At 37.4% G+C, this 13,030-nt stretch overlaps 1 protein-coding gene across 9 annotated transcripts in view; it reads right to left on the bottom strand.

The window, feature by feature from the left end:
- Window positions 1-1,333: 1,333 nt before the first annotated feature.
- MME (membrane metalloendopeptidase) overlaps window positions 1,334-13,030 on the bottom strand; it is a 334,644-nt gene continuing 322,947 nt past the window's right edge. For 8 of the 9 annotated variants that reach the window (XM_029214056.1, XM_029214055.1, XM_029214058.1 and 5 more), the window contains one exon: window positions 2,149-3,352. In XM_029214056.1, the coding sequence (XP_029069889.1) occupies window positions 3,253-3,352 (100 nt within the window). In that variant the 3' untranslated portion in view covers window positions 2,149-3,252. Of the gene's footprint in view, window positions 3,353-13,030 lie in introns of all 9 variants that reach the window. The other variant, XM_029214063.1, reaches the window with a different exon arrangement.

Raw genomic sequence — 13,030 nt, forward strand, 5'->3', positions numbered from 1 at the left:
AGGCTGGAACAGAGCCGACTAGGAATAAAAGCAATAGTATGAAAAATATTTGTTTTTATTTTTAAGACTGGAACCTGATAAAACTTCCTGATTTTCCATCTTTGGCAGGGTGGAGTCTTATTTCCAAACTAACAGTTATCGTCTACTTGGAGAACGACATCTGGGACAACAGGAATGATAAAGGCTTTTGAGGAAACTCTAACAACAGCACAGACCCAATCTCGATGAAACTTTGGTCTTTGTTCTTTGGATTATAATGTGGTTTAATTGGACTCAGACATTTACATGGGAGTTTTGAGATTATTTTATCCAATGGGTCTTAACTGGGGAATAGATTAAGACAGCACTGGATGTATTCTCCCTCTCTTACTAAGAACTACTAACAAAACCTAATTCTCTTTATTTCAGGTGGGGAAAGCAGAGGCCCAAGAGAAGATATCAAATGCCCAAGGTCACTTTGTCATTAGTGGCAGAATCAGATTAGAATAAGAAAAGACTCTTCTCCCAGGATAGTGTCCTTTCCACCTTGCACTTAGAATTTACATAGACAGTGCAGCATGGAGCAGACACCTTACCAATGATGTTGCCAAGAACATTTCTATCTTCATCCCTGAGTGACATCAGCTCCCAACCCTTGGTGTCTCAGCTTATTAACTCTTTTCTTGACCCGGAGTCGGGCATGGTTAGACTTAACGTGTGAGATCATTACAGATAGGTTTTAACTGATGGGATAACACCAAGTGATTGGGAGTGTTTATGAGAGACCATAACGTCCCATACAACTCAACAACTGTGCCACGTATACTTAGTGATGGCTGCACGTGTGAGGGCAAGGGAGGTATTGGTATTCTGACTTTGGTCTAGCCCTTGGCCTCAGAAAGTCTTATATTTCTAGAGATAAAAGATCCAGGCACTGGAGAAACTTTTTTTTCCAGAAAACTTCACTCAAATTATTTCATAAGGATGGGAGCCGGATGTTTTACAGAGCTGGCAGTGGGGAGTCTAGTGCCTTTTTATAATCTGTACTAGTCACTCTTCAGTTCTGGTTCTTCAGCTGCTCTGACAGGATGGAAATTAAATAATTCAGAGATAGCTTTTCTCTTCAGCACTGGATGCTCCAACTATTAATACTACTTAGGAATGTCTTAAGTTTACTTTAAGGAAATATACACATAAGTATACTTTGAATTATCCACAATAAATGTGGTAGTGATAAAGGAGAAAAAGATAAAGTTTTATCCATGAATAGCTTGAAACTGTATTTTCAATATTTATAATAATTTTAGGAAGGATTTGTGGAAATTAGTCCATTAAAATCTCAAGTACATAAAGATGATAATACACAAGGATGCTCATAATTGCACTATTTGTAACAGCCCCAAACTGGAAACTCCTCAAGTGGATCAACAATGGAAGGGATGAATTGTAGTATAGTCACACACAACAGAATAGTGTTCAGCAATGAGAACAAAGAATCCACAATCACATGCAACAATACAGATGAATCTCACAAACGGAAAGCTGAGTGAAAGAAGCCAGACGCAAAAGAATACACGCTGAATGATTCTCTTTACATAAAAGACAAAAACAGGCAAAACTAATGGATGATATTAGAAGTCAGGACAGTAGTTGTCCTTGGAAGAGTGAAGTGATAGTTGGGAGAAGGGGCTTCTATGGCGCTAGCAATGTTCTGTTTCTCAGAAGTCCTGGTTACAGGGACATGTTCAGTGGGAGAAAGTTCATTGAGCTGTACACTTATGTTTTTAAATTTTGGTATATATGTTACATTTTAATACCATTTTAAAAAAACATGTAAATGGACATTTTTCAAGAGGCAGGAAAACCAACACTCATATTTTGGATGTTCCTTCATTTTCATGCTTTGTTAGGAAAAATAAGGATTTTGGACTCCTTTTGTAAAATATTAATCAAGTAATGAAATGAACTAAACTTGCAAACAGGACAGGAAAACAGAACATAAAAGCCTTGAGAGCTGAGTTGCTACCAGGGACTAGACCTCCCCCTCCCAGAACTCTAGGTGAGTTAGAATTTTAGAAGCAAGTCCATTGGATGTGTAGAAGCCTCTCATTTCTATCCAGAAATGCGCTTTCCAAAGCTAGATGGCTGGCACAATAAGCTTAGTGAGTAATGGGTTCACAATTTCAATTTATTATCAAAATATTTCCATCAGATGACAAACCTGAAAAGATAAGGAGATGCAGAGCTACATAGATGCAGTTTTGCCCTTTTATCATGGCCACCTTCAGGGACAGATTTAATTCTGAAAATCCTGCTTGTAAACCACAACTCTTATGTATCTTTAGACCACTGTCCAATGGCAATTTTTAACCCAAAGTTTGTGCTTAAAGCTTTTCATCAATATGATTTATAAGTTTAAAAAGTCTCAAATCTTCACCTGTACATCACTTTACAGATCTTGGTTCATACCTATTTATCTTGGTCTGAAGCTTCAATATTCAATGATTACCTATAATAACAATTCCTTAGTCATAAGTGTAGTTAATAATTAAATATAAAAATTATTATTTACACATTACTACAAATCTCTTAAAAAGACCAAGTTTTGAGAGAGAGAGAACAAGAAATTGCTTAGAAAATTGCAGGGAGCCTCAAGAATCTCATTATCAGTCAAAGCAGGTACAACAAAAAGCGGTTTTAGATACTCACTTTTGCCCTAAGAGCACTTAAAATACAATGCTCTCAGAATGGGTAACTGATGATTGGCAAAATTAGATTAAAACTACTTCAAGGCCCAAGGCCCCAATATGTATAAGAATTCTTTGGAAGAGTTTTGAAGGAGCATAAATTTTGCAAATAAAAGAAAAAATAAGTACATTGGCAACATGTTTTTAACTCTCACGTCACTGCTGTGCTTTTGGTGCCAACTGAATTCTTCCACCTCTTCTTTCTCCCTGTGATTAGAAATGCCGGTCTACATCAAGAGAAAACATCAAACTGGCAGATCATATGAGAAACAGCAAAGAATGGCAATATTCTCTTTAGAGATTAAGCATTATTTATACAGTGAGAAGTGATTGATTTGATAGACATTAGACCTCTCCTCCCTCCACATTTTTCCAGAGTAACCTAGCTTCATTTTTATTGCTCTCATCCCCGTGAACTACCTCCACGTAATCAGTGACCTCTCTGGTCCTTTTTCTTTCAGATAGAGTTCCCCACTTCTGTGATGTGGGCAAGTCTAGCCAAGGACTGCACCGCTTCTTCTGAAGATTACCAAACCCTGCATTTCTTTTCTGGATTCATGTACGAGTTCTTGTGGCAATGAAAGGCTTCTGAAAACTCAGGAGAGTTCTGCAAAGTCCCAATAATCCTGTGAAACAAACAAAAGTCACCATCAGCATTTGATACTCATGTCCATACCATGCAGGAGCTCTACAGAATTTTTTTTATGTAGGCCAGCTGTGTAGGTTTGGAACTTTCAGTTTAAAAGGAAATTTAAAAAGAAAACAAACAAAAAAACAACTGGTAGAATGAGCCCTTTCCTTATCATTAACAGAATGTTTAAATGGAGAGGTAGCAAACTACAGGAGTTAAAAGCAGATTTTGAAGACAGATGGCATGGTTTGAATCCTGGTTATGAGTCATATTTATTTAGATTCTCTGTGCCTCAGTTTCCTTTTCAGTAAAATGCATATAATAATATTACCTGCATCTTAGGCTTGGTATGGGGAGTCAATTTATAAACACTCTATATGTGTTTGTAAGAAAAGTGAATAATTCATATTTGGAATTGCAGTTATTTTAAGAAGAATTTGGTTAAAGAATAAAATTATGATTTCTTACTGTATCTTGAAAGGCCTCACACAATAACTTTCAATATAATAGACTTTAAATAGATATTTGATTTAATAGGGAAGATAACAATTATTTTCTTTTTTCCCAAAAGAACCCCATAGATATCAGAAACTGGATTCAGCCTGAAAGGGTTGGCAACATGTCAATTTCCTCTTAACTCTAACCCCAATAGGCAAAAACAACACTGTCCAGCCCATTACTGGCACCAAGCAGCATTTGAGGGACAGACATGTCAGTACAGTGATGCAGAGGTGATGTTTTCCCATCAACCCTGAACCAGCTCCTTCCCTTCTCTTCCCACTGGGACCATCCCATCTCAGCCACCTTGGGCTTACTGAGATCTCCCTACATGGTAGATGTGTGGACATGTATACATTCTAGCATTTCTCTCCCCTCTGACCCCTTCTCCACACAGCAGTCAGAGTGAGCTTTAAAATTTAAATCAAGTTCAGTCATTCTCTTACTTAAAACCCTCCAGGGGCTTGAAGGATATTCAAACTCCTCTCCACGGTCTCCAGCATCCTTATGGCTCCAGCCTACCTTCCAGGCCTCCTCATGGTCTGTCTCTCCTCCGGTTCCTCATGAAGCTCAAACTACACAGATTCACTTTCCATTATGCAAACTCGCCAAGCTCTTGCCCTCTTCTGGACCTGCTGTTCCTGCCAACCACACTGCCTGCAAAGTTACTCCCTAGTGCCTACACGGCTAACTCCTTCTCAGCCTTCATGCCGCTGCTTCAACACACCTCCTCAGAGGTCTTCTTGGAATACAGTCCACGTGAGTCTCTCCCACCTGTGCTAGCCTGTCACAGCACTTATCACGATGTGCAATGACTTTTCTCTCCTTCTTTACTTCCCGACATACTCTCTACACTATAATCTCTATGAGGACAAAATACTGTGTATACCTTGTTCCCGGCTGCACCGCCAAAGACCAGCACAGTGCTTTGCTTATTGCAGGACTCCGGAAATAATGAATGAGCCCGTCACCCGGCCATGGTGATTATATGCAGAGAGTAACAGGGCATTACGAAGAAAAATACTGCTCAGTGTTTTTGGTTTATTTGCTACTGTGGACCAACCAGAGAGAGGAAGAAAGCATTTCCTTTCCCTATCTCCATTCCACGTCGAATTTCTAAAAGTTCTCCTTCCTACTGTGTCACCCATCACCACATCAGCTATTTCTCAAACCCCATTATCCTTCAGGGAGGAAAACTTTTTTGGTTGTATGTTTTTGAGGACTCCTAGGGGAGTCTTAAAGATGGAAAGGAATCTCTCTGGTATGAAGGGCTGGGGGTTGAAGTTGGGGAGGGTAGAGCAGAAGAATTTACATCTATTCGTCCACTGGCTGGAGAGGGAGAAGACTGGCCTCCCCAAGACTGAAGAGGGGCCCAGTAAAGGCAGGTTATATGAATGACAAGGACGTGCCTGTCACTGTGAGCAGGGCCCCGAGAGGACTTCTGATAGGATGGTACGTGGCTGTCGAGGAGGCTGAACGTCCAGAGGGGCAGTTCTTAACTCCCTTGACCGTGACCAATGCAAGGAAATGGAGCCACCCGACTTCAGATAGGGCGATCAGACTGCAAGGATGTCAGCACCCATCGCAGGTTGGGAAAGGAGGTTATTCCCTAATTTCTAGGCTCATGAGATGCCTTTGGATTCCAGTATAACCCTAGAAAGGAGTACACTGAAAATGACTGAAATTAAATTTCTCACCTCTTGGCTTTGGGTGGGAGCCTAGAGTTTGAATTAATTTGATTAATAATAATAATAATATGTCATTTCTTACACCTGAAAGTTCGAACAAGTTCACTTGATACATGGTCAAAGTGATCATATATGTAAGAATATAAAGATTTTAGACATCGGGGATTTATATTAGTAACTTTAAGGTTCTAGGCTCACAGACTCTGAGTTACAGAGGTGCTTTGATTCATTTAATCTGATCCTCTTCCTACATTAGTAAGCCCTATACACTGGCTGAGGGACAGTATTCTGGTGGTCTGACTGTTCCTCTAGCTGGGGAGCAAGCTCCCTGATGGACAGGGTAAGCATTTGAGGGTCGTTGGCTGAAAGAGCTGCTTTTTCTTTTGCTTTTTACTTTATTAACATTTTTTCAAGGGATTGTTGTCTTAGATATCACCGTATGGAGATAAGTACTTTAGTAAAAATGTCCAAACCCAAGACTTAATTCTACATTTCTCTTAAAAATATTAAAGAAATTAAAAAAAAAAAACACAAACCTTAAAACAAGAAAGTCTTCACAAGACACCATTGGGATTTGGCCATGCAGCAACACCCAAACTAATGCACACTCAGCCCTCTGTCTCCGTTCCAGCTCCTCTCTTTCCATCCAAAAACTTCCATTTAGATAATATGATTATGAATAATTAGGTCAACAATGTACCAAGGCTTCACTTATTTTCCTAGGACTCTAATTAGTGTTTCGTTGTTTATAACATCAAATCTTTGGATGGATGACATAATCTATTTCAAAATGTGGATACATTATTAAAGTGAATCCCTTCACTAAGAGTGGGATCATAATTCATTTTTAAATGAATTTCATGCTATATGAAAACTATGTAGTTTTTGTGTTGTGTTTATAATAACGGAATATAATAAAAGTTTTTATTGATTATTTCCTAGAGTAAGTTACTTGAAATTTTTACTTTAATATATAAAATATATACTGCTGCTGTTTTATCATACTACTGCTATTTATTCCCATGGCAAATAATCACTTGTATTGAAAATACCTAAGACATGTGGAGCTGAACATCATGTAACCAAAAATGAACTTTATATCTGACTACTCCTGCTTGAATTTAACTGTTTTTTTTCTTTTTCATTACTGAATGAGCATTTTACAATTAATGAGTTCTCTGACAATCTTTTGCTACGTCTCTTAAATAAACAACTAGGCTACAAGGTTAACCAGCTTCATTCATGAGTAAACTGTCCATTTTTTATCATTAACTGATGTTCAGGATTCTTTTAAAGTAAGGTCATATTGGTCTACACATGTTCCTCTATAAATTCATGAAGAAATAAATGCCTGAATAGATTCCCAGGTATGGGCTAAAGATTAATAAGTGCTAATAGAAATTCTTCAAGGCCCACCAAAATCCACACCATTTATAAAATGTCAGAAACCAATGTTAATATTTAAGGTAAATGGAGGAAACATCAGTATTTCAAAGAGGGTTTAGCTTAGGCATGCTAAATCATAGAATAATAAGGAAGAAAATAGCCATATTACTTTAAAATGTCTAAATAAAACACTAGAAAGAATATTTTTTTAAAAGTATTGGATATTAAGCTGTGGAAAACATTTCTAGCATTATTAGTGGCGTAGGTTCTATAAAGTGTCCTTTATTCTGACTGGAAGATGATCTCAAGCAATATAGGTATCTAAATTAGCACCATACTATTTAGGTAGCAGACATTGATATCACTTTGTTTATTTGGACTTACTTTAAAAAATTACCAGTGACTTCCCTGGTGGTGCAGTGGATAAGAATCTGCCTGCCAAGGCAGGAGACATGGGTTCGAACCCTAGTCTGGGAAGATCCCACATGCGGCAGAGCAACTAAGCCTGTGCGCCACAACTACTGAGCCTACACTCTAGAGCCCATGAGCCACAGCTACTGAGCCCTCATGACACAACTATGGAAGACCGCGTGTGTACAGCTTGTGCTCCGCAACAAGAGAAGCCAGCATGATGAGAAGCCTGCACACCGCAACGAAGAACAGCCCGCGCACTGCAACAAAGAGTAGCCCCCACTTGCCACAACTAGAGAAAGCCTGCACAACTAGAGAAAGCCTGCACATAGCAACAAAGACCCAACGCAGCCAAAAATAAAAATAAATAAATAAATACATTTATTTATTTTAAAAAATGATCAGACCCTTATATCTTATACAGAAATATTATATCTATACACCATGATCAAGTGGGGTTTATCGCAGGAATGCAAGGATTCTTCAATATATGCAAATCAGTCAGGGATACACCATATTAACAAACTGACGGAGAAAAACCATATGATCATCTCAATAGATGCAGAAAAATCTTTCCACAAAATTCAACACCCATTTATGATAAGAACCCTCCAGAAAGTAGGCATAGAGGGAAATTACCTCAACATAATAAAGGCCGTATATGACAAACCCACAGCCAACATCATTCTCAATGGTGAAAAGCTGAAACCATTTCCTCTAAGATCAGGAACAAGACAAGGTTGTCCACTCTCACCACTATTATTCAACATATTTTGGAAGTTTTAGCCACAGCAATCAGAGAAGAAAAAGAAATAAAAGCAATACAAATCGGTAAAGAAGAAGTTAAGCTGTCACTGCTTGCAGATGACATGATACTATACATAGAGAATCCTAAACATGCTACCAGAAAACTCCTAGAACTAATCAATGAATTTGGTAAAGTAGCAGAATACAAAATTAATGGACAGAAATCTCTGGCATTCCTATACACTAATGATGAAAAATCTGAAAGAGAAATTAAGGAAACACTCCCATTTACCACTGCAACAAAAAGAATAAAATACCTAGGAATAAGCCTACCTAAGGAGACAAAAGACCTGTATGCAGAAAACTGTAAGACCCTGATGAAGGAAACTAAAGATGATACAAACAGATGGAGAGATGTGCCATGTTCTTGGATTGGAAGAATCAACATTGTGAAAATGACTACACAATCCAAAGCAATCTACAGATTCAATGCAATCCCTATCAAACTACCAATGGCATTTTTCACAGAACTAGAACAAAAAATTTCACAACTTGTATGGAAACACAAAGGACCCCAGATAGCCAAAGCAATCTTGAGGAAGAAAAACGGAGCTGGAGGAATCAGGATCCCAGACTTCAGACTATACTACAAAGCTACAGTACTCAAGACAGTATGGTACTGGCACAAAAACAGAAAGATAGATGAAGGAAACAGGATAGAAAGCCCAGAGATAAACCCATGCACCTATGGTCACCTTATTCTTGATAAAGGAGGCAAGAATATACAATGGAGAAAAGACAGTCTCTTCAATAAGTGGTGCTGGGAAAACTGGACAGGTACATGTAAAAGAATGAAATTAGAACACTCCCTAACACCATACACAAAAATAAACTCAAAATGGATTAAAGACCTAAATGTAAGGCCAGACACTATCAAACTCTTAGAGGAAAACATAGGCAGAACACTCTATGACATAAATCACAGCAAGATCCTTTTTGACTCACCTCCTAGAGAAACAGAAATAAAAACAAAAATAAACAAATGGGACCTAATGAAACTTAAAAGCTTTTGCACAGCAAAGGAAACCATAAACAAAATGAAAAGACAACCTACAGAAGGGGAGAAAATATTTGCAAATGAAGCAACTGACAGAGAACTAATCTCTAAAATTTACAAGCAGCTCATGCAGCTCAATATCAAAAAAACAGACAACCAAATCCAAAAATGGGCAGAAGACCTAAACAGACATTTTTCCAAAGAAGATATACAGATCGCCAACAAACCCATGAAAGAATGCTCAACATCACTAATCATTAGAGAAATGCAAATCAAAACTACAATGAGGTATCACCTCACCCCAGTCAGAATGGCCATCAGCAAAAAATCTACAAACAATAAATGCTGGAGAGGGTGTGGAGAAAAGGGAACCCTCTTGCACTGTTGGTGGGAATGTACATTGATACAGCCACTATGGAGAACAGTATGGACGTTCCTTAGAAAACTACAAATAGAACTACCATACCACCCAGCCATCCCACTACTGGTCATATGCCCTGAGAAAACCATAATTCAAAAAGAGTCATGTGGGCTGCCCTGGTGACGCAGCGGTTGAGAATCTGCCTGCCAATGCAGGGGACACGGGTTCGAGCCCTGGTCTGGGAAGATCCCACATGCCGCGGAGCAACTAGGCCCGTGAGCCACAACTACTGAGCCTGTGCCTCTGGAGCCTGTGCTCTGCAACAAGAGAGGCCGCGATAGTGAGAGGCCCGCACACGGCAACGAAGAGTGGCCCCCACTTGCTGCAACTAGAGAAAGCCCTCGCACAGAAACGAAGACCCAACACAGCCAAAAATAAATAATTAATTAATTAATTAAGACCACATATTAAAAAAAAAAAAAAGAGTCATGTTCCACAATGTTCATTGCAGCTCTATTTACTATAGCCAGAACATGGAAGCAACCTAAGTGTCCATCAACAGATGAATGGATAAAGAAGATGTGCCACATATATACAATGGAATATTACTCAGCCATAAAAAGAAATGAAATTGAGTTATTTGTAGTGAGGTGGATGGACCTAGAGTCTGTCCTACAGAGTGAAGTAAGTCAGAAAGAGAAAAACAAATACTGTATGCTAACACATATATATGGAATAAAAAAAAAATGGTTATGAGGAACCTGGGGCCGTAAAGGAATAAAGACGCAGATGTAGAGAATGGACTTGAGGACGTGGGGAGGGGGAAGGGTAAGGGTAAGATGGGATGAAGTGAGAGAGTGGCATGGACATATATACACTACCAAATGTAAAATAGCTAGCTAGTGGGAAGCAGCCGCATAGCACAGGGAGATCAGCTCGGTGCTTTGTGACCACCTAGAGGGGTGGGATAGGGAGGGTGGGAGGGAGACGCAAGAGGGAGGAGAATGGGGATATATGTATATGTACAGCTGATTCACTTGTTATAAAGCAGAAACTAACACACCACTGTAAAGCAATTATACTCCAATAAAGATGTTAAAAAAAAGAAATATTATATCTGAATAACTTTAGAAACACATTTATAGATCATATAGTAAATATTATCGTAACAACCGTTCCCTGAAGTGACTGTAGACAGCTAACAGAAGCTGGATTTCCAAAATGAAGTCATTTAAATGTCTAGAATATCATAAGGAAACGGCTTTGCTTTAAATACTAAAGTTTTAGAAGTTTATTTTAAAGTACAAAAAACTTTAGTTAGGAAGAATAAAATAATTATAGCTTAGACCTAACATGGTTTTATAGATTCAGCTTTATATGGTTTTATAGATTCTTTACAGTTATACTTTGCCTTTTGCTTTTGATACTGTGGTTATTTAAGCATAAGGTTACAAAATCGCCCTTTGTTTCAGAAATGTTTCTACAGAAACCACCATGCACAAGTTTTCAATAGCAACTCAATGTCTATTAGTTTTTAAGGTTCTTTAAAAAACTGTGTTTTACTTTGTACAGCCAGGAAGCAGCCTGTTTCCAAAACTAAGTGTGACCTCAACCTTTTGCCAAGGAAATCCCTTTACATCCAGAGAAAATAATAATTTCCTTGACAAAAGGTTGGCATTCCATTTACCCTTTTAAAAAATCAACACATACTTCTCTTATTATGAATGAAAAATGGTCAAAGAGGCATCTTTTGGACCAGAACAAAGAAAATAAAAGTTACAAATAATTCTACATGTTTCTAATAAAATACTTTTTTCAATTTAAAATTGGGGGTAGAAAACAATTACATATTTACCTACATGATCACTTAACCAGTGATCAGTTACTGACATTTTGAGCTATGCAGACATAAGAAATGAGAGGAAAAAAAAAAAAAGCCCTTAACTGTCAGCTAACATGGAATGTTGCAAAATCCATATACTTTATTCATAGGAACTCTTATCCTGTTCGTATCTCTCTCATGTAAAAGTAATTCAAGTACTAATTTTCAAACACATATATGTAATAGGCACTTCATATATATTAACATTAATCCTCCTAGCAGCTCTCATGATAATTTAATCCTCACTTTATATATCAAGAAATTGAGACCCAGAGGTTAAGGAATAGCTCATAAACGGCAGAGCCATTGATGGAACTCAAGGGTTTCTTACTTCAAAGCTTGCATTCATTTTTTACCATAAAGTATAATGATATGTTTTCTGAGCTAATTGGAATGGAGGAATGGCACAGTTGAATGCAGGCAATACCTTAACAAGAAAGAGAACTAGGGAAGAGACAAACAAATAGAAAAACTCTAATAAAAAAATAAACTGAAAAGTCAAGAAAATCACCATTAATGGCTCTGTAGGGTAGGAATAAATAACTCCACATGTTATAGCTTCTGAGGCTTTCACTAACCTAATAAACAGTGAAACTATAAGTAATAGTCATAACAGGAGTCTGTGTCATCAAAAAAAGAAAACTTAGGTTTTCTTCAGGATACTGTGTTAATAAGGCAGGAAGTTAGAAAAGTTATTTTAAACAGAGAAATTTTAATCCACGGGTTAAGATAAAAATGTTAATACTCAAGAGACAAATGTTAGCTGTCAAAAATTAATGTGCCACCTCTTGTTCTCTGAGGATGCCAGATGTAGAAGGTACTATATTATTTAAATTCACCTAGGCTTTTTATGGATATATGTTTTGGTTCATGAGGATATGTAGGGCAGAGCTTTGACAAATTAGATTGTTATGGTCATTTGTGTGAGCTTATAAATACTCTGTTATCCTCAGATTGTTAGATCTTAACCTCTGAAACTTTAGTAAGGAAAAAGACAACTTTAAAAAATTAAAGCTATTGAATCATTGTTGTACACCAGGAATTAACATGGTGTTGTAAGTCAATTATACTCAAAAACAAACAAATACACTCAGAGAAAACGCTATCAGATTTGTGGTTACCAGAGGTGGGAGGTGGGGAGGAGGGGAATTGGATAAAAGTAGTCAAAAGGTACAAACTTAAGGTACAAACTTCCAGTTATAAGATAAATAAGTACCAGGGATGTAATATACATGATACATATAATTAACACTGCTGTATGTTATATATGACAGTTAAGAGAGTAAAACCTATGAGTTCTCATTACAAAGAAAAAATGTTTTTTTCGTCTAATTTTGTATCTATATGAGATGATGGATGTTCAATAAAGTTATTATGGTAATCACTTCATGATGTATGCAAGTCAAACCCTTATGCTGTACCTCTTAAACTTATACAGTGCTGTATGTTAATTATCTCAATAAAACTGGAAGAAAAATTTTAAAAAGAAAAGAAAAGAAAAATTAAAACTAAAAGTTACAAAACCATAATGACAATTGATCCAGGGACTTTCGTTGCTCATTACCAAAAAAGAAGCTAATTTGTATATCCTAGCAAGACTAAATTTAGCTTGCACTATACATATAATAGGCGTACAATAATCA

This window comes from Monodon monoceros, unplaced genomic scaffold (genome assembly GCF_005190385.1).
Source record: "Monodon monoceros isolate NGI ecotype Baffin Bay Population unplaced genomic scaffold, NGI_Narwhal_1 Super_Scaffold_11, whole genome shotgun sequence".
Lineage (NCBI taxonomy): Eukaryota > Metazoa > Chordata > Mammalia > Artiodactyla > Monodontidae > Monodon > Monodon monoceros.